Source organism: Pipistrellus kuhlii, unplaced genomic scaffold (assembly GCF_014108245.1).
Source record: "Pipistrellus kuhlii isolate mPipKuh1 unplaced genomic scaffold, mPipKuh1.p scaffold_m20_p_44, whole genome shotgun sequence".
NCBI classification, from domain to species: Eukaryota; Metazoa; Chordata; class Mammalia; order Chiroptera; family Vespertilionidae; genus Pipistrellus; species Pipistrellus kuhlii.
This window is the reverse complement of record NW_023425545.1, coordinates 2,723,816-2,743,712: the sequence shown is the minus strand read 5'-3', so window position 1 is coordinate 2,743,712 and position 19,897 is coordinate 2,723,816. Positions and strand designations below refer to the sequence as shown.

The 19,897-nt window shown below is 73.5% G+C and overlaps 1 protein-coding gene across 3 annotated transcripts in view; it reads right to left on the bottom strand.

Annotated features, from left to right (window-relative positions):
* Window positions 1-856: 856 nt before the first annotated feature.
* Window positions 857-19,897, bottom strand: part of BAHCC1 (BAH domain and coiled-coil containing 1) — a 42,574-nt gene continuing 23,533 nt past the window's right edge. For 2 of the 3 annotated variants that reach the window (XM_045572241.1, XM_045572242.1), the window contains 24 exons: window positions 16,012-17,700; window positions 15,784-15,889; window positions 15,189-15,382; window positions 14,915-15,073; window positions 14,508-14,725; window positions 14,098-14,431; window positions 12,573-13,397; window positions 11,213-11,412; window positions 10,988-11,124; window positions 10,478-10,606; window positions 9,050-9,167; window positions 7,860-8,124; window positions 6,131-6,313; window positions 5,762-6,048; window positions 4,772-4,879; window positions 4,550-4,694; window positions 4,206-4,320; window positions 4,045-4,120; window positions 3,838-3,946; window positions 3,328-3,447; window positions 3,074-3,250; window positions 1,845-2,992; window positions 1,257-1,493; window positions 857-1,180 (listed from right to left, as the gene is read on the bottom strand). In XM_045572241.1, coding sequence (XP_045428197.1) covers window positions 974-1,180; window positions 1,257-1,493; window positions 1,845-2,992; window positions 3,074-3,250; window positions 3,328-3,447; window positions 3,838-3,946; window positions 4,045-4,120; window positions 4,206-4,320; window positions 4,550-4,694; window positions 4,772-4,879; window positions 5,762-6,048; window positions 6,131-6,313; window positions 7,860-8,124; window positions 9,050-9,167; window positions 10,478-10,606; window positions 10,988-11,124; window positions 11,213-11,412; window positions 12,573-13,397; window positions 14,098-14,431; window positions 14,508-14,725; window positions 14,915-15,073; window positions 15,189-15,382; window positions 15,784-15,889; window positions 16,012-17,700 — 7,286 coding nt within the window. In that variant the 3' untranslated portion in view covers window positions 857-973. Of the gene's footprint in view, window positions 1,181-1,256; window positions 1,494-1,844; window positions 3,251-3,327; window positions 3,448-3,837; window positions 3,947-4,044; window positions 4,121-4,205; window positions 4,321-4,549; window positions 4,695-4,771; window positions 4,883-5,761; window positions 6,049-6,130; window positions 6,314-7,859; window positions 8,125-9,049; window positions 9,168-10,477; window positions 10,607-10,987; window positions 11,125-11,212; window positions 11,413-12,572; window positions 13,398-14,097; window positions 14,432-14,507; window positions 14,726-14,914; window positions 15,074-15,188; window positions 15,383-15,783; window positions 15,890-16,011; window positions 17,701-19,897 lie in introns of all 3 variants that reach the window. The other variant, XM_045572240.1, reaches the window with a different exon arrangement.

The following is a 19,897-nucleotide window of genomic DNA, read 5'->3' as shown; positions in this document are numbered from 1 at the left end:
GAGGGGCCGGGGTTGGGTGCCGGGCACCCGCCAGCACCCCGTTTCCCGGGAACCTGGGCTGTGTCTGTGGTGCCTCCTGAGGAGCCAGGGCGAACTTGGGGGGCTTTCCTGGGGCTCTTGGTGGGGATGTGAGGCCCTCGGAGCACCTCAAGGGCGTGCCCCGGGCCGAGGTCGGCCTCAGGAGCGGGGACCAGGTGACCGGTGTGGCCTGGAGCGAGCACCCAGCCCCCCAACGCCGTCGGCTCTGCCCAGCGGCTGGGGACAGGCCGTCACCCCGAGGGCTGAGGCCGCGGCGGGATCAGAAGTGATGGGAATCTTCAGGAACTGAAACCACACATCGCCATCATCCAACACTCAAAACGTTTGTTCATTTTTGTTTCGTTGAAACAGAGGTAAGATACATGTGTCTGTGGCCCCCGGGGGGGGGCGCGAGGAGGAGGGGGGCTGGGCTGTACTTCCCCCTCGGGAGGGGACCCCCCACCCGTTCTGCCCAGGAGATGGAGTCATGTGAGAGAGACTCACGTGTGGCCTCCATCCGGCGGCCCAGCTCGGCCCGGCCCCGCCTCCGTAGTCACAGACGCCCAGCCGGACGCAGCCGGCTGGGGAGACAGTGCATTCAGAGAGCCCCGAACAGACCCGCACACGCACACACACGCACATCCTCGTCACGCACACGGGAAGCAAGTCCTGTCCCGCGTGTTTTCATAAAACTTCCCGCAGAAACACGCTATGTACAGAGCAATAAATAGACAGACACCTGATTCTCTCTCCCTGGTGGGACAGTCGGAGGTACTAGGGAAGATATGGCTTGGATGCTTCTCTCTGAGCCGCGGGCGGGCGGGAGGCAGAGGCCGGGCAGTTGGGGGGCGGGCGGGGCGGTGCCGAGGCGGGCTCTCCGGGGAACCGGCCTGCTCCCGCCTCGCTGGTTCGCATGTTCGTTCCCGGCCGGAGCGTGGCAGCGGCGGGCGCAGGCTCAGCACAGGATGGGCACGCCGTCGGCCGTCACCAGGCGCCCCGTGGCGGGGTCGTAGGTGCCCGCCAGGTAGTAGAGGTCCCGCCGGTCCTGGCACTTGCGGCTCCGCGCCATCTGCTCGTACTGCTCGCGCCCCACCACCTGGCACTTGTGGGAGATGGTCTGCACGTCGTTCTCGTCCTCGTGGCAGGACTGGTACAGCGCGTTCTGGGGGGGCAGCGGCGTCAGGGCCGGCCTGGCCCCCCGCCCGGCGGCCCCCCGCCCGCCGGGCCCAGCCGCCCACCTTCCCGTCGCTGTGCCGCTTGCCCAGCTTGGTCTCCTCGGGGTGGTAGAACCACTTGACCTTGACCACCATGTTGCTGCCCCAGGACTCCCACATGCTCTCGATGCGGCCGATGTAGGGCAGGTTGGGGCGGCCGGCCGACAGGAACACGGCGCAGTCGCCCACCCGCAGCGTCTCCTTGCCCCGCACGATGGCCTTGTAGAACAGCTTGCGGGCCTTGCCCTTCATGCCACGGCGCTGCGGGCACGGGGCGGTGAGGGCCGGCCGGCAGGCGGGGGGCGGGACAGACAGACGCGAGGGCGGCGGGCGGGCCTGTGGGTGCGGGCACCTTCCCGGACCAGCGGGGGGGGGGGGTGTCCACGCTGGGGCGACGGGTCCAAGCGCAGGCCGCCGCTGCCCCGAGAAAGAACTCGGGAAAGGGCCGAGGCCGGTGTCAGGCGACCCCACGGCAAAGCCAGCCGGTCCACGGTCACACCGGCACGGCGAGGGCGGGAGGGCGGCCGGCGGCTCGCCTCGGGCCTCGGGCCTCGGGCCTCGGCGGTGAGGGCGAGGGAGGACGGGAGGACGGCGCGCCCGGGGCCCACCTACCTGCGTGGGGCTCCCCGACCACTTCCAGAGCTGCCGGGCCGGCAGGAAGGCCGAGATCTTTGGCCGGTTCTCCACGGACGGCAGCCGCTGCCTCCGCGGTCCCTCTTTGGCTTTGGAGAAGCTCAGGGGCTCCTTGCGCTTGAGCTTGGGTTTGCCGCCGCCGGGCCCCGGGCCCCCGCCCGCCACGGCCGCCCGGGACAGGCAGCAGCGCGGGGCGTGGGCGTGCGGGCCGCCCCCCTTGGCGCGCAGGGCCTCCGGCTGGGCCAGCAGGGCGGGCACCGGGTGGGTGAGGCAGGTCTGCAGCAGCAGGGCCGGGTCCTCCTCGTCCGAGCTGAAGGAGGAGCCCTCGTCGTCCGAGGAGCAGAGGCTGGAGGTGGACAGGGAGCCGGAGGAGGAGGAGGTGGAGGAGCCGGAGGACGAGGAGGACACGGAGAGGCGGGCCAGGAAGCGGGCGGGCAGGCCGGGCGCCAGCCCCGGCCCGTCGTCCTCGTCGGAGCAGGAGCTGTGGCAGTCGCTGTCGCAGGGCAGCGGGAACTCGGCCTGGCCCGCCAGCTTGCGCAGCGCCAGCCCCACGGGCAGCGGGGCCGCGGGCGCCCGGCCCTTCCGGTCCTTGCCGGCGAGGGCGGGGTGCGCGTAGCCGGCGCCGGGCAGCGGCCGCCCCGGCTTGGGGCCCAGGTCCTTGTCGCCCAGGAGCACGGCCCGGCAGTTCTTGTTCTTGGGCGAGGTCACGCCCTCGTGGTCCAGCTTCACCAGGAGCTCGCCGCCCGCCCGCCGCCGCCCGCCCCGCTCGGCCTCCGCCCTCTTGGCCCGCAGCAGCCGGTGGGCGCCGCCCGGCAGCCCCGGCCCCGCCCCGCCCACGAAGGGCGCGTAGGAGCTGGCCAGGCTGCTGAAGGAGTCGGCGCGGAAGCCGTTGCCGAACACGGGCGCGGGCACGCCGTGCGCCGGGAAGAGCGCCTCGCGGGCCCGCGGCCGCCGGGCGCCGCCCAGGGGGAGGAGGTTCTGCAGCAGCCCGGGGCCCTTGCCCGCCGCCGCCTTCCGCTTGGTCTGCGCCACCGCGGACCAGCTCAGCAGCGGCGCGCGGCGGCCCAGGGAGGGGTCCGGGGGCCCCGCGGCGGCCCTGGCGCCCGAGGCGAGGCGCTCCGCTTTGCCTGCGGGGGCAGCGGGGGCGGGGGCGTCAGGGCAGCCCCGTGGGCGTCCCCCCGCCCCCGGGGTGGGCAGCCCCCCAGTACCAGCTCTGTCTCTGCTGACGGACTTCTTCCCGGCGGCCCTGGCGGCGCCGGGGCCGTCGTGCGCCTTGGGGGACCGGCTGGGGGCGGCGGGCTCGCCGGGCGGGGCGGCCTGGCAGGACGCCTTCTTGGTCCTGCGGCAGCCGGTGGGCACCAGCAGGGCCGGGGAGGGCTCCGTGCCTGCGGAGCGGACGCGTGGCCTCAGGTGACCGCCCCCCCCCCCCCAGCCTGACCCGGAGGCCCGCCCGGCTGCTCACACTGGATCTTGAAGTCGGGGGGCAGCAGCCTGATGTTGGAGACGGCGATGTGGCCCGTGTCCCCGTCGTCAAACTCCACCAGCACGGAGTCCAGGTCCTCCTCCTCGCCACTCGAGGTGCCTGGGGGCGAGGCCGGGCTGAGGGGTGCCGGGCGGGGGCCGGGGGCTCCGGGCGCCTGGCCAACCGCACTGGCCATTGTGCTCCCTGAGCACATTCGACCTTGGAGCGGCCGGACGGCGGCAATATTGCCTCCATCCATCACCCGTGCGCCAGCCCTCCCCACCCATGTGCGTCCACGCCAGGCCCAGGCCCTGCGCTGCCCACCTGCCGTCACTGTCAGGCCCTGGGGCTCCGCACCCCCTACCCGGGGCCCAGGGTTCCCCCTCGGGACCGAGCGGCCGGGTCCCCACCTCTGCAGGCCGTGGGGCAGCTGGACCCCTCCTTGTCCCCCAGGACCCCCTCCCTGGCCCTCCGGGGCCTCTGCCCGAGGGGAGGGCCGGCCCGGCTCACCTCGGACCACGTTGCCCGGGTACAGGCAGCGGGACTTCTGGCTCCAGTAGGCGCAGACCCTGGTGCCGGGCGGGAGGAACCGGCTGGACTGCGGCCGGACGTCAAGGACCTGGGGTTCAGCGGGCAGACGCATGAGTGGCGGGTGGGCTCCGGGGTGCCTGGGAGGTGCGGGAGCAGCCAGCCCCCTCCCCGGCCAGGTGCCCGCACCGCCTCCTGCAGCAGCTGCTCCAGCGAGTAGATCCTCTGCCGGTTGCCCCTCTCGCCCTCGATGACGATGCTGTAGCTGGGGGCGGGGGCGGGGGCGTCAGGCAGGCCTGCGGGCCACGCCACCACCCAGGCCATGGGGTCCCCGCCCACACCCGCCTCACATGTCCGGGGGCTGCAGGCTCCGCACGCTGCCCGCGTACAGCAGGCTGTCCTCCTTGGGGATGAGCACCGGCAGCCCGTCCTGCAGGTCCTCCTTGTGGATGGTGCAGGAGCGCGCTGGGGGCGGGCAGGGTCAGCGGCAGCCCCGCCCCGGCCCCCCCCTCCTGCCTCAGAGGCCCAGGCCCCTGCCCGCCCGCCCTCACCGGAGCCCCGCCCCCTCACCGGAGCCCCGCCCTCACCCAGAGGCCTCGGAGCCCCGCCCTCACCGGAGCCCCGCCCTCACCGGAGCCCCGCCCCCTCACCGGAGCCCCGCCCTCACCCAGAGGCCCGAGCCCCGCCCCCTCACCCAGGGCCGCGCTCTGCTCGGCGCTCAGGGGCCCACTGGCCTCCTCGTCGTCCTCCCCCTCCGAGAAGCTGCTGCTGTCGGCGAACTCAAAGTCCTCGTCCACAGAGAAGCCGTGCAGCAGCCGGCTCACCGCGTGGCCCTTGCCCTGCGGGCCGCGAAGTCAGTTCCCGGGGAAGAGGGTCCAGGCACCCCCTCTGGGGACCAGGGCCCGAGGGAACCTACCTGTTTGCCAACGGCCTTGCTGGTCCTCCTGCCCGCCTTCCTGCCCTTCCCCAGGACGGCCTTGGCATTGCGGGGCGACAGGGCCAGGGGCAGGGCCCCGTTCCTGCGCTGCTGGAATGTGGGGGATGTGTGACCTGGGCCCGCCTCCCGCCCGCAGCCCGCCGGGGTGCTGCCCCCTGGCACAGGGCCCCGGAGCCTTTCCCATCCGGTGATCCCACTGGCCCAGGACACCGGGGTGCCCGCTGTGGGGGTACCCACTGGTTATGGGGATGCCCACTGGCCGTGGGGGTGCCCACTGGCCGTACGGGTGCCCATTGGCTGTGGGGAATGCCCACTGGTTATGGGAGTATCTGCTGACCGGGGGGATTGCCCTCTGGTTATTGGGGTGCCCACTGGCCGGGGGGTGCCCGCTGGCTGTGGGTGCCCGCTGGCCAGGGGGGTGCCCGCTGGCTGTGGGTGCCCGCTGGCCGGGGGGTGCCCGCTGGCCGGGGGTGCCCGCTGGCCGGGGGTGCCCGCTGGCCGGAGGGGTGCCGCTGGCCGTGGGGTGCCCGCTGGCCGGGGGGGTGCCCACTGGCCGGGGGGTGCCGGCTGGCCGGGGGGGTGCCCGCTGGCCGGGGGGTGCCGGCTGGCCGGGGGGGGTGCCCGCTGGCCGGGGGGTGCCGGCTGGCCGGGGGTGCCCGCTGGCCGGTGGGTGCCCGCTGGCCGGGGGGTGCCGGCTGGCCGGGGGGTGCCCGCTGGCCGGGGGGTGCCCGCTGGCTGTGGGTGCCCGCTGGCCGGGGGGTGCCCGCTGGCCGGGGGGGTGCCCGCTGGCCGGGGGGTGCCCGCTGGCCGGGGGGGTGCCCGCTGGCTGGGGGTGCCCGCTGGCTGTGGGTGCCCGCTGGCCGGGGGGTGCCCGCTGGCTGTGGGTGCCCGCTGGCCGGGGGGTGCCCGCTGGCCGGGGGGTGCCCGCTGGCCGGGGGGTGCCCGCTGGCTGGGGGTGCCCGCGCTCACCCGCAGCCCGGGCTGGAGCACGGTGCTCTTGCGTGTGGCCCTCTTGAGGCGCTCGCTGGCCAGGGGGCCGCCCTCGGGGCAGGGGAAGGCGCGGGGGCCGAAGAGGGCGTCCCTGCCGGTGGTGCCCGGCTCTGTCCGCAGGCTGCCCTTGGCCTTGCCCTTGGCCTTCTTCTTGCCGGGGGCGCCCGGCAGCCGGCGCCCCGGAGCCCGCTCCAGCGCGGTGCCCGCCTTGGCCGTCCGCCTCTTGATCTTGACCTCGCTCTCGGGGCTGGACAGGCGGCAGGCCCCTGCGGAGGGAGGGGCCGTTGCCGGGGGCCCAGCTGCGGGCCCCACCGCCAGGCTCCCCGCCCGCCCCGGCCGCCCGGTTACCCAGCAAGCCCTGCCGCTCCTTCTTCTTCTTGGCCTTCTGGTTGGCCTCCATCTTGACCACGGAGGAGGGCGAGGGCCCCAGCATGGCCACGGGGGCCCCGGCGTGCAGGGCCGGCCCCAGCTCCTTGGGGGGCACTTCTGTCCCCAGGAAGCCCTCGAAGCTCTCGGCATCGGAGCCACTGCCTGGGGGGAGGTCCGGGTGAGGGCGTGGGAGCAGCACCTTGGGGGGGGTGTGTGTGGGGGGAGGGGAGGGCTGTGAGCTCAGCCCGGCTCTCCACCTCTGGGGCCTCTGGGAGAAGCACTGGGTCGGTGTCCAGGTGAGGTGGGTGGACAGGGACGGAGGGCGATGCCTCTCTCACCTTCCTTTCCCTGCCTCAGTTTCCCTTTTTTGTTTTTCACAGAGAGGAACAGAGAGGGACAGAGAGCTAGAAACATCGATGAGAGAGAACCATCGATCAGCTGCCTCCTGCACACCCCCTACCGGGGATGTGCCCGCAACCAAGGTACTTGATCGGAATCGAACCTGGGACCCTTCAGTCCGCAGGCCGAAGCTCTACCACTGAGCCAAACCGGTTTTGGCGGTTTCCCTTTTTGAAAAACTGAAATTGGATGGTGACAGCCAGCACTTTTTTGGTGGGCAGGGAGTGGAAGGTGGAGGGCAGAGATAGAGAAACACTGATGTGAGCGAGACACAACTGGTTCCTTCTGCACAGGCCCTGACCAGGGCCGGCGATGGAGCCTGCACCTGAGGTGCGTGCCCTTGATTGGAATCAACCCAGAACTCCTCAGTCGGTGGACGCTCTATCCACTGAGCCACACCGGCCAGAGCCAGTTCCCTTTCTCACACTTAGGCAGTGGGCGCATGCCTTTCCGGTGGGGGATCCTCTGCCCTGGCCATTTCCCGCTTCCTCTCTGTTCTCGGGGCGGGGCCTGGGCGTGTGGGGGCGGGGCCGCGGAGGAAGCATCTGTTTTCTAGGCTCCCGGTGCCGGTGGTCAGATAACCCCAGGGCAGCCTGGGGGCGGGGCCTGTGACTGCGGGGGCGGGGCCTGAGGCTGTGGGGGCGGGGTTGGGGAAATGTGCCCTGGGGGCGGGGCCTGTGACTGCGGGGGCGGGGCCTGAGGCTGTGGGGGCGGGGTTGAGAAAATGTGCCCTGGGGGCGGGGCCTGGGGCTGTGGGGGCGGGGTCGGGGAAATGTGCCCTGGGGGCGGGGCCTGGGGCTGTGGGGGCGGGGTCGGGGAAATGTGCCCTGGGGGCGGGGCCTGGGGCTGTGGGGGCGGGGTCGGGGAAATGTGCCCTGGGGGCGGGGGCCTGGGGCTGCGGGGGCGGGGTCGGGGAAATGTGCCCTGGGGGCGGGGCCTGGGACTGCGGGGGCGGGGCCTGGGGCTGCGGGGGCGGGGTTGGGGAAATGTGCCCTGGGGGCGGGGCCTGGGGCTGCGGGGGCGGGGTTGGGGAAATGTGCCCTGGGGGCGGGGCCTGGGGCTGTGGGGGCGGGGTTGGGGAAATGTGCCCTGGGGGCGGGGCCTGGGCCGGGAGGAAGTGTCTGTCTCTGGCTCCCGGTGCTGGGATCAGCCTGGGGAGCGGCTGCCGGGAGGGGCTGTTTTAGCGCCTTTCCAGGGTGCACCACACTCCTCCGGACCCTCCGTGGGGTGGGGTGGGCACCGGGGCCGCTGGCTCGGCCCGGGAGGCGGGGTCCTGTCCAGCCATGACCACCCCTTCTGAGGGACTTGCCTGCGTCGTGCGCCGAGGCCCCTGCGGGCGGGGCCGGGAACCTGGGCGGCTCCCCGGGGCCGCCGGGCGCGGGGTGTCTGGCTGCCGCGGCCGCCGTGGTGCTCTTGTTCCGGGACAGCTTCTTCCGGACGCGGCCCCCGGGGAACGGGCCCAGGCCGGCGGGCAGCCCCTTGCTCTTCACCTTGGGCTTCAGCTGGGCCACCTTGTGGGCCACGCTGGCCGCCAGCTCGCCCTGCGTGCGGCTCCTCTCGCACCGGACCTTGTCCTGGAACGGCAGCGGCCGCCCTCAGCGCCCCCGGCGGCTCCCCAGGCGCCTGTGCCCTCCCGCCCCCGCTGCCACCCTCCCCGCCCCCCGCCCACCTGCTCAGGAGCCGGTGCCCTGGGTGCAGGGATGTGCATAGTGGCACCTGCTCAGAGGCACCTCTCACCTGGAATTGGGGGGCAGAGAGCACCCCCGTCCTGCATGCCCCTGACACTAGCCCTGGGGGCTCTCCCTCCCAGAACCGGCACCCACACTGCCCGGCTTCCTCTCCTGTGTGTGCAAGCGCGCGCAAATGTGTGAGTGTAGTGTGTATGTGTCGTGTTTGTCATGTGAGTGCAGGCATGTGTTTGTGTGTGTAATGTGTGTGTGTGAGTGTAATGTGTGTGCCGTGTATGTGTGTGTGCGTGTGTGCCGTGTGTGTGTGTGTGTGCCGTGTGTGTGTGTGTGTGTGCGTGTGTGTGTGTAGTGTGTGTGTAGTGTGTGTGTCGTGTGTGACGGAGAGGAACTGGCCTGGTCACCTGCAGGCCCAGGGGCCACCTCTGCTGGGAGAGGACGGACCTGACTGGCCGCCGGGTGGGCTTAGCTCAGCCCTGGGCCCCGTGGGGTCTGGCTGGGGACCGGGCTGTCCCCGCCTGCCTGTCCCGACACCGCCATCCCCCCAACAGCCCACGCGCAGCCGGCCTCACCGTGGAGCCTGTCCCCCCCGCCCACGCGCGGCCGCCTCACTGTGGAGCCTGTCCCCCCCGCCCACGCGCGGCCGCCTCACCGTGGAGCCTGTCCCCCCAACAGCCCACGCGCAGCCGCCTCACCGTGGAGCCTGTCCCCCCGCCCACGCGCGGCCGCCTCACCGTGGAGCCTGTCCCCCCCGCCCGCGCGCGGCCGCCTCACCGTGGAGCCTGTCCCCCCCGCCCACGCGCGGCCGCCTCACCGTGGAGCCGGGCTGCAGGCCCAGGTAGACGCCCTTCTCCAGGCGGCTCCGCTTCTTGGCCGGCTCCTCGTCGCCCCGGAGCTCGGCGCACAGCAGGCTCAGGCTGGACCGCACCGCCCTGGGGGCAGGGGAGGGTGAGCGCAGGCCGGAGGTGGCATACCCGGCCGGCTGGCCGTGCCCCTCAGACCCGTGGTGGCGCCCGGGAGCCACGGGGGATCTGTTTGCCACTTCTTTCTCGGCCAGGACTCCTCAGGGATGGGGGGTGCTGAGCCCCGGCACCTGCCCCCAGCATCCCCCAGCCGCCGGCCCAGCCACTGTGTAGGCGGGTCCTGCCTTAGCCTTTCCACCTGGACAGAGGGCAAAGCTGAGGCCCGGGGGCACTGGGACCAGGGACCAGGGGCGCCGGGCGCGTCACTGGCCTGTCCCCTCCCCCACCCACATGGCGGCAATGGTGACCAGTCACAGATGGGGCCTGTGGGCTGGGGGTCCTGGCCTCCTGTGGCCAGTCCTTTCGGCCCAGAGGGCAGGCCAGATAGGAAGCCGGCCTGCAGCCTCCCTTGGCCCTGGGACCCCAGCCCCCCACTTCCTGCCTCGGCCCAGCTGCGGCAGCCACCCGGGTAGGGTGGAGAGTGGGCAGGAGGGAGCCCTGGTTCTTGGGGAGGGTGGGCCCCGGACCCGGTTCCTTCCCTGTCCTCCGGCTGGGCCTGGTTCCGGGTCAGGAGAGAAGGTGCGGACCAGCTGCCAGGGCTGGGGGCGTGGTGCCAGGCGGGCCAGGGGGCAGCGGTGGGCAGGACCCCCGGCCGGCAGCCCCCAGGGCTCTGGCTGGTTCTCAAAGGGAGCCCCCGGGGGGACTCCTGGGCGGGGGGCGGAGGCGGCGGGGCCGGCCACATGGCGCGTCCCCCACGCCGGCAGCCTCGCGCTGGGTAATGTTTTGTGACATAAAGCCCCGAGATTAATTTTTTGCCTCCGTCTTAATTGAAGGAACCATTTAGTGCCGATTTAACTATTATTACCAAATCATCAGGATTGATGCCGAGCGCGCACACGTGCGCCAATCGCGTTCGGAGGAGCCGGAGGATTTATGCAAATGGGCCTGCCGGGAGCGGCAATTTGTAGCCAGGAAGGACAATTATGCGGCCGGGAGTGCGCGCCGGGCGGTAATGGATAATAACGTGGCGGCTGCGCGAGCTGCGCCAGCGTGACCAACGGCTTTATACGCCGACAGAGGCCGTTACACCTGCCGCCGCGGGGGGGCGGGGGCGGGGGCTGTGTGCTGGTGCCCCGGCCGCAGGCTCTGTCTGCTGGGCCTGCCCCTGGCCGGCCCGGGGCCCCGAGTCTGGGAGGGAGTGCGGGGTCAGGAGCTAGAGGGGTGCCCACCGCCCGGCGCCCCGGCTGGAGGGGCCCTGCTGCCCACCCCTCGGGACTCACTTGACTTTCTTGATGTCGGCCCTGGGCAGCTGGCCCCCCGGACGCAGGGCGGGCAGCAGGCCGGAGTATTTCCGCTTCCGAGGCCGGCCGGGCCCTCGCCGCGCTGGGCTCCGTGAGCTCTCGTCCCTCCTGCGGCCACAGGAGGCGGTCAGAGGCGCACGCCCTCTGTGCCCTACAGGCCCCGGGACGGCCTCGGAGCCTGGTCCTCACAGGGAGGCAAGGCCGGGCCAGGGTCGTGTCCCCCCCACCCCCGCGTGCAGCCCGCGCACCTGGCCGCCCCCACGGGGCAGTGGCCCCCCCCGCCCCGCCCCGGCCCCCCTGCAGCCCGCGCACCTGGCCGCCCCGCCCCGGCCCCCCTGCAGCCCGTGCACCTGTGGCCCCCGCCCCGCCCCCCCCCCCGGCCGCCCCGGCCCCCCTGCAGCCCGCGCACCTGGCCACCCCCACGGGGCAGTGGCCCCCCCCGCCCCCCCCCCCCCCGCCCCGCCCCCGGCCGCCCCGGCCCGGCCGTACTCGTGGTCACGCCGGCGCTGCAGGCGGGCCAGCTCCCGCTGCTTCTCCTTGTAGCGCCTCTGCAGCTCCGCCAGCTGCACGCGCAGCTCCACCTCCTGCGTGTCCAGCCGGTCGATGGCGGCCTTCAGGGGGCACACCTGGGGCAGGGCACAGGGGCTGAGCCGCCGGGACCCCAGCAGGGCCGGGCTGGCGCTCAGGGTGTGGGTGAGCAGGGCCCCCACTCACAGGCTTGGTCTTGGGGGTCCAGGTGTCCTTGCGCTGGAGGATCTGCATTCGGGGGGTGAGCGTGGGGGCCCCGCGGGGGCCGGTGGCGGGGGGCGGGGCTGCGGGGCGAGGGCTGCCCTGGCCGGTGGCCTCCAGCAGGGACCAGGCCGAGGCCAGCGTGGCCAGGCGCTGCAGGTTGAAGGTCAGCAGGGCCTCCTCCTCTGTGGGTGGAGGGGGAGCGTGGGCGGCGGGCACACTGCCCCCTGAGCTGCCTGCTCAGCACGGCCCAGCACCCGAGGCCGCACGGCTCCCGAGGCGTGAAGACCACGTTCAGGAAGGCCAGGTCCTCGCCCTCCGGACAGACTGCCCGTGTCGGGGCCACAGCCCTCGGGTGGAGGGACCCAGCACAGGGTCCGAGCCCGACGGCCGAGGGGGTCAGCGCGCACGGGCAGGCCAGGCCACGGAGCCACGGCCGGACGGGGCCCCCGGGTCACAGGGTCAGCAGGCAGCGGTGACTTCCAGAACGTACGCTGGCTCCGCCCTCCGAGAGCCAGGAACAGGACAGCCCAGCAGCAGTGAGCACCCCAGCACCCCAAACGGTGCTTCTGCTGCCCCTGGAGACTGGCTCCTCGGAGCCAGCTGGTTCCGGGGGCGAGGGGGGCGGGAGGGGCAGCGGGCCACCCCAGGTCTGACACTTGGATCACGAAATGGAACCGGGTCAGAGGCACCATCAGGTGAAGAACAAGGACCCCGTGTCGATGGACCCGGGCAGGGCTCTGCAAGCCGCCTTTGGGCCGAAAGGCCACAGGGTCTCCCCTTCTCTTGGGGTCCTGTCCCAGGAAGCCTCTCTGCCCCCCCTTACCCCCCTCAGGCAAAGCTCCTGTGGGTGAACCTGGGTCCGGGGGCTCCAAACACCTCCCTGCAAAGCTCTCGTGGGGCGGGGGGGACAGGAGAGCCTGCGGGGCCTCCCACGGCGCCGCCCTGGGCTGTGCGGGCTCCGCAGACAGGAAGGGCAGAGAAGGCAGCAGCGGCCGGGGGGCCGGGGCTGGGGAGGGCGGGTTTGGGGCAGGGGCAGGCGTGCGGGCAGGTGGAAGGGGCACAGACCCCTCAACCCCGTCCCAGGGCCCCACCTGGCCTTTCCCCACTGCTCTGGCCTCACCCCGCGTTCCTCCCACTTTCCCTCTGCAAGCCCTGCTGCTGCTGGCGGTTCCCGGCTAAGCGGCCACCGCGGGCGACAGCGCTGCCCGAGACCTCCCTGGGACGCCGGCCCCAGCGCCGTGGCCCCAGCGGCGGGGCAGCTGTGGCCACACCGGGTCCGCGCTGCCTGGCGCCCAGGCCTGGGCTGGCTCCGGGCCCCGGGAGGGCGGGGGGCCGAGCTCACCTGGCAGGGCGGGCTCGCTCCGAGGAGGCTGGAGGTCCAGGTCGGCCAGCTCGCCGAGCAGGGCGAGGCCGGGGATCCCTGAGCTGGGGGGCGAGGGGGCAGGGCTGGGGGGCTCGGGGGGCTGAGGGCCTGGCGGGCCTGGGCCAGGCAAGTCCCCGAGGTCGATGGTGGCTGCCACCAGGGCGTCCAGGCCCAGCAGCGCCCGGGGCAGGCGGCCGTGGTCGGGGGGCACCGCCCAGTCCCCCTCCTCCTCGCCTTCCTCCAGCCCGTCCTCAGACAGGGCCTGCTCCGCGGGGCCCGCCTCCCGGGGCGCCGGCCGTGCGTCCCGCGGGGCCCGGTCCGGGGCCCGGGGGCTCCCTGCCTGTGGCCCCGGGGCCGGGGGGCCGGCCCCCCACGAGGGCCCTGGCGCCCCCTCCTCGCTGCCTGCCCCTGTGGCCCTCTCCCCGGGGGCCCCTCCCTGAGCAGAATGAGCGGGGCCAGTAGCTTCGGGGCCCCCTCCCTGGAGGAGGGCCGCGCATCGCAGTTCCTGCAGCCCCTCCAGCGGGCTGGGGTCCGCTGCCTTCCCTGGGGGGCCCCGCTCGGCAGGGTGGGGGGCAGCAGCAAGGTTCTGGGGGGCTTCCCTGGCCCCCAAGGGCAGCCCGGGCCCCTGCAGGCTGCGGGGGCTGCGGCAGGGCTGCCCGGACGCGGGCACCCCGGAGGGCTCCGGCGGGGCCCGGGGGGCGGGGCTTTGCATAGTTTTGGGGTCCGAGAGGTCCGATGAGTGCACGCGGGGGGGCAGGGAGAAGCCCAAGCCGGCTGCAGGGCACGTGTGTCCAGGAGGCAGGTCTGCAAAAGAGGGGTGTCCTCAGGGGGGCTGCTGAGGCCAGGGGGCTCAGACCCCGCCTGGGAGGGAGGGGGCAGACACGGGAACAGTTATGGGGGTGCGGAGGGGGTCGGGGGCCCTCTCGCCCGGGCGTGTGGCTGAGGGGAAGGGAGGGAGGGCTGCTGGGACGGGATGCTCGCCAGGGCTCCCCCTGAAGCAGAGCGCGCGGCCTGTCAGAGGCCTCACGGCCCATTAACTGCAGAAAAAAAGGGAAAAAAGCCTAAAAAAACCGACACCCTCCGCTGGCTCCGTCTCCTTGTTGTGGAATTGGGACGCTTTTATGTTCGCCACACGAGTTTCCAGTGCAAACTCGCAGCCAATTCGGAGAGAATGGAATAGCCGTGGGGCGCTGGCAGGCTGGCGGGCCAGAACCCTCCTCACAGGCCCCGTGCTGCCCTGTGCCGCAGGCCAGGCTTCTGGTTCCTGGGGGGCTGGGGCTGGGCGTGGAGGCCTGACCCTGTCCCCCCTCTGCCTGGGGCTTTCAGGAGATGGCAGGGACCCCCTGCTCCTTCCACAGCCCGCCCCCCCCAGGAGGACCGTGGGCAGGGAGCGAGAGAGAGAGCAGGGCCAGGGGCCGGGCGGTGAGCACACTGCCGGATTCTCCTCTGCCTGGGGGGGGCGCAGTGGAGCGGGGCAGAGGCCGGAGCAGAGCACGGGTCTCACCTGGCTCCGCCGTGCCGAGGTTGGCTCCCGCCTGCCGGCCCTCCCCGCTCCTGTCCTCCGTGCGGGGCAGCCGGGCGCCGGGCCTGGGGCTGCCGCCAGGGCAGGCGGGTAAAGTGCAGGGGGCGCCGGGCTGTGGCAGCAGCGGGGGGCAGCTGGCGGGGGGCTTCGAGGTGGGCGAGTGGCAGCAGGGGGGCAGCCTGGCGCAGCCTGTGGCGGCGGCGGGCGAGGGGGCGCCCTTGGCCGTGGGGGTTAAGGCAACTGGCTTGTGGGTGGACTTCAGGGCCTTCTCGGGGGCCGGCTCCTCCAGCTCCAGGGGGTGGTCCGCAGGCCGACGCTGCGGGGAGGGGAGAGCTCAGGCGGGGGCGGGGCGGGGGCAGGGGAGCCGGAGCCCCCGCGGCCCCGGGCGGTACCTGGAACTGGGCGGCCCGCGGCGGGGGCGGGGGCTGTTGGTGCTGAGCCGGGTGCTGCGTCGGGTGCTGAGCCGGGTGCTGCAGGGCGTAGAGCTCCTGCTGCCGCAGGAACTGGGACCGCGAGTACATGGGGAGCTGGCCCGGGTGCTGCATGTGGGAGGCGGGGCCCCGGCCCCCGTACACGGGGGGCCACAGCGAGGCCTGGTCCATGACGTCGGCTGCGGGCAGGGCGGGGAGCCGTCAGGCACAGGGAGGGGCGCGGGCTGGTCCCCTGCCTTCCCACTCCTCGCCCCCAGCCCACCCACTGCACCCCCACTCCCGTCACCACCCCCTCTCCGGAGACTACTCCCTTCCCAGACGAGCTCCCCACACCCCACATGCCAGCAGCCTCGCCCGGACGCCCTTACCCAGCGCGTGGGGGGCGCTGTGGGGCGTGGGCTCGGAGGGCAGGAGGACCAGCTGGGCGGGGGTGTCCTGGGGCAGGGGGAAGACGGAGGGCATGGAGCCTGGCACGGAGGCAGGGAAGCCGGGAGGCAGGTTCTGGTGCAGGGCCGGGTGCCCCAGGCCTGGGGAGACAGGGCGCAGCGGTCAGGGGGTGTGGGGCGGCATCTGTCACAGGCCCCCCCCACCGGGCCAGCCGGGCCCCCACACCCCCGGCTCCTCCTGCCCTCGGACACTGACCGTAGGAATGGCCCCCCATCCACAAGGAGGGGCTGCGGGTGCGGGGCAGCCACGGGGGGTGGGCGGCCGGGTCCCCGCCCAGCTGGCTGCTCTGCAGGGAGGAGCCGCCGGCCAGCATGAGGTGAGGGGCCAGGTCCCGGGGGCAGCCGCCGGACGGGTGCATCCGGCCGAACTCCATGAGGTCCTTGTTGTCCCTGCACAGCAGGCGGCGGCGAGGGCTCAGGGCAGCTGCTGGCCAGGTCCCGCCCCGCCCCCCACGCCCCCCTCCTCCACCCTGGGGCCATCAGAGTCCGAGGGAGTGGGGAGGGGACTCGGGGAGCCCGGCTCAGGGCCGGGGGGTTAGCAGAGCGCCCGCCACGAGAACGGGCACCCCCGTGGCCACCAAACCGGACCCCTGGCCGTGTGAGCCCAGGGCGGGGCCGGGCGCTAGGGGCCGGGTCTAGTCGGGACGTGGGCGTGGCCTATACGGGGCGTGGCCCGGACATGGGGCGTGGCCGGGGCGTGGTGTGGCGTATCGGGGCCGGGCTTGGAGCATGAACTGGACCGGGGGTGGAGCCTATCCGGGGGGCGTGGCCCGCCCGGGGGCGGGGCTTACTGCAGCAGCAGCTCGCGGCCGGCCAGCCCCAGGCGGTCCTCGCACAGGCGCCGCTCCTCCTCGGCCTCCAGGTCCAGCGCGTGGGCGGAGCGGGCCCCGCCGCCAGCTGCCGGGCGGAGGCAGAGGGGCTGAGGGTGGGGGCCGGGCTCCTGGGTGGGGTCCCCGGAGCCCTGGGAGGGCGTCAGCATCATGCCCCCCTCCTCACCCCCCTCCGCGTTCGGGCCGTACCTTTGAGGGCGGGGGCTGCCCGGCTCTGCCGCCCGGGGTTGGCGCCGTAGGCCGCGTCCTGCCGGCTCCCCGTGTCCTTCTGCCGGGCCAGGGCCACGGCGATGCCCACCGGGGGCTGCCGCACCTCCCCGTCGCCGTGCGGGGCCTCGTGCTCCCGGCTGCGGGCGCAGTCGGGCCTCTCCACCTCCCCGGCCTGGCCCGGGCCCTTGGCGGCCGGGAACTTGGCGTCCTGCTGGGCGCAGCTGGCCTTGAAGCCGCCCAGGCCCACGAAGGGTGCCTTCTGCCCGGCGACCAGCGCCTGGTTGCTGTACTTGAGCAGGTTCTTCATGGCCGAGACCTCCTCGGGCGGCGCGGGCAGGTCCTGGGGCCGGAGGGCCGCCTGCGGGAGGCCCCCGAAGGGGTCCAGGTAGCCGCCGCCCGCCTTACGCTCCTCGCCGACGGCCATGGGGGCGCCCTGGCCCGACTGGACGCCCCACGGGGACAGCTGGGGCCCCCCGTAGCCCAGAGACGCCAGCTCCAGGGACTTGCGCTTGGCATCGGCCCCGCCGCCCGCCAGCTCCACCTCGGGGGCCACCAGGTGCTGCTGGTGCCGGACCCGGGCCACCTTCTGGGCCGCGGGGGGCCCCGGGGCCGCCTCCTTGCCGGCGGCCTTGTCTAAAGTGCAGCAGGCCTGGGCGGCCTTCCCGCCCAGAGGGTCCTGGCGGGCCGGCCGCACGCAGTCCTGGGCGGGGGCGGGCAGCTCGAAGTAGCCGGCCTTGTCCAGCGCGCCCGCCGGGAGCCCGGGGAAGGCGGGCTCGGGGCCGGGGCCCCGCAGGTACTCCGGGCCCTTCCGCCGGGGGGTCAGGGCCGCCTCGAAGGCCGCGGGCCGCCGCTCGGCCTTGGCGTGGGCGTAGGAGACGCCGTAGTGCGCGGTGTGGTCGGGGGCCAGGGCCCCGTCCGGGAGCCGGTCCTTGCCCTCGCCGGCCACCGCGCAGGCCTCCGCCGTGGCGAAGGCGCGGGCCTTGTCGGCCGGGGGGCCCACGGAAGGCACGAAGGTGGGCCCCCCGGCCTTCGGGTCCCGGGGGGCCTGGTCCTGCAGCGGGCAGAGCCCGTCGGGGCCGGCGTGCAGCTGCAGGCAGGGGAAGGCGCCGGCGGCCGAGCCGAGGCCAGGGGGCGGCCCGGCGGGCAGGCCGGAGGGCACCGTGTAGGCCGCGTGGTGCAGCGCCTGCCGCCGCTCCAGGCACTCGCCGAAGGCCTGCCCCGGCTCCGCGGGCCCCCCCGCCTCCTTGGGGCCGCGCCCGGCCAGGCCCGGCCCGCCGCCCGCACAGCTGGCCAGCGCGGCCTTGCTGCCCTCGCCGTTGAGCACCTTGGCGTTGAGGAGGCAGGAGGCCAGGGGCTTGGGGCGGCCCTCGCAGGGGCCCCGGGCCGCGCCCTCCCTGCAGGGCCCGTCGGCGGGCAGGGGCAGCCCCAGCCGGTGCCCCGCGCTGCCGTCCTCCTCGGGCGCCCGCTCCTTGGCCTCCAGCGCCTTGCCCGCCTTGTCCCTGCCCAGCTCCTTGCCCAGCGGGAAGCGGCCGAAGTCCGTGGCGCCCTTCTGCAGGGCGGGGGCCTCCGCCCGGTGGCGGCTGCAGGAGCCCGGCGGGTGGGCGGGGAAGCTGTGGTTGGCGGGCAGCAGCGCGGGCTGCGGGGGCAGGTTGCGCAGGTAGAAGTTATCTGCGGGGAGAGAGCCCGGGTCAGGGGCGCGGGCTGGGGGCCCCCAGGGCCTCCCCGTGGCCGCTGCCCGGGACCCCGCCTTCCCTGGGAGCACAGCGGGAACCTGGCCCTCACCACCTCAGGGTGTCCAGCGGCCGCCCGTGCACTGAGCACATTCACGTGTTCATCCCCCAAACCAGAGCTGTCCCCATGGCCCCGGGGTGGGCGCTGGGAATGCCAGGCCTCTGTCCGGCTCGGGGCCGGGGCTGGGGGTCAGAGGCATCCCCGGGCCCCGGTGATGTGCGGGAGGGGGACCGGCCCCGTCCTCACGAGCCCATCGGAACCCTGTGCTGAGGCTGGTGGGTGGCTGTGCCCGGTGCCAAGCCAGGAGCCCAGCCGGGGAGTGAGGCCCGGGCAGGGTGAAGGCCAGGAGGAAGGGAGGCCCAGCGGAGACCTGGTCCGACCTCCTGAGGCCCCCACCCCCTTCATCACGACGGGGGTGCCTCAGGCTGGGAAACTGGGTGACCGTTTTTATTATATATGTATTTTAATTTTACACATTTTTTATGAACGTCAGAGAGAAGGGAGAGGGAGAGAGAGAAACATCCACGATGAGAGAGAATCCTGGACCGGCTGCCTCCTGCACGCCCCTCGCCTGGGAATAAGCCTGCCACCCGGGCCTGTGCCCTGACCGGGAACCGAACCCTGACCTCCTGGTCCCTGGTCGACGCTCAGCCCCTGCGCCTTGCCGGCCGGACAGGGTGGTCATTTCTAACGAAGAGAATCAGGAAAATGGTCCCAGCTGGCTGACCCCTCCCGCCACCCTTGGCTTCCAGCCCTCGCAGTGCCCGGACCACCCGTCCTGGTGGCCAGTGGGTGTGCCCTGGGCTCCCTGTGCTGGGCCAGGGCCTTCCTGCCGGGCTCGCTCTCTGGGCCTCCCCACGCCGGGGCCAGGGTCCTAGCTGGGGGACCTGGGGGGACCAGGGGGGCGCACAGGCAGCGTGGACGGCCTGGAGCCCCGAGAGCGGGCAGCCGGGGGCACAGGCACATGAGGGGCCGGCCAAGCTGCCCAGCTGTGTCCGTTCCGTCACCTTCCTGCTGAGTGAAAGGAGCAGCCGCGGCGGACCCAGACCTGAGTGGCTGGAGGGCGCCCCAGCACCGGACAGAGGCTGTGGGCCCAGGGGCCAGGCCGGCCACCAGCTGCTTCTCTGTGGCCGTGGGGGCCCAGCTGCCGGTGGTGGGAGAGTCTGCATCTGTCCATCCCAGGGCGGGCGGGGCGCTTCCTGGCCCCCCTGCCGGCAGGGCCTTCTCTGCACCAACCCAGCGGCCGGCCCTGGGCTGGGCAAGGCCAAGGCCTTCGCTGCCGGGCCAGGCCTGGAGGTGGCGGATGCCTCCGGGAAGGCCCGCCCCCTGCATGGAAGCCGGCGCACCCTCTGACCTGCTTCTCCGCGGCGTGCCCCCAGACAGCGGGCCGTGAATGGGGTACCTAGGAGCCCCTCTCCCCCACCCCTCCAGGACAGGAGGCCCCGGGTCCCTCCTAAGTCCACCTGTCTCCTAGAACGCAGTAACCACCCATGGCCGCCCTGCCTCTCCCTCGGGCACTGCCAGGGAGAGCTTTCTAAAGGGCTCCCACACCTGTCCCAGCTTCAGACTCCTGGATGGGGCACGGCCTCGAGGTATTTTCACGTGTGAGCTAGGACCCCCAGCCCCTCCAGCCCGGTTCTCACCAGGAAGGCCCTATCCTCAGCGTCCCCCCTCCAGGGACCCTCCGGAGGCCTCCTGCCAATAGGGTGAAAGATCCTCCTCTGTCTGCTGGAGCAACAATGCACCCAGCACACACACACACACCCATGCACATATACGTGCAAGCATGTACACACGCATACACGTGCACGTGCACACACGTGCACCTTTGCAGCCTGACTGCAGGCCCCCCTGTGGGATGGGACCTTCCACCACCCACTGAGGCAGGATGTGCAGGCCTCCCACTGCCCCTGGCCCCTGAGGCCCTGGGCTGGGCTGCAGGGCACGGCTGGGTGCAGAGGGAGCCGGGCGCCCCCTCAGAGAGAGGCTCAGACCGCACAGCCGTGTGCCCTGTCAGGCCAGCTGAACCTGCACCTGGCTGGGTCCTGGGGCCTGAGAAGCAGGCCCACCCCCATCTCCAGACCCTGGGGGGGGGGTGCACCAGGCTGGCCAGCCCCCCTCCCCCAGGAGGCCT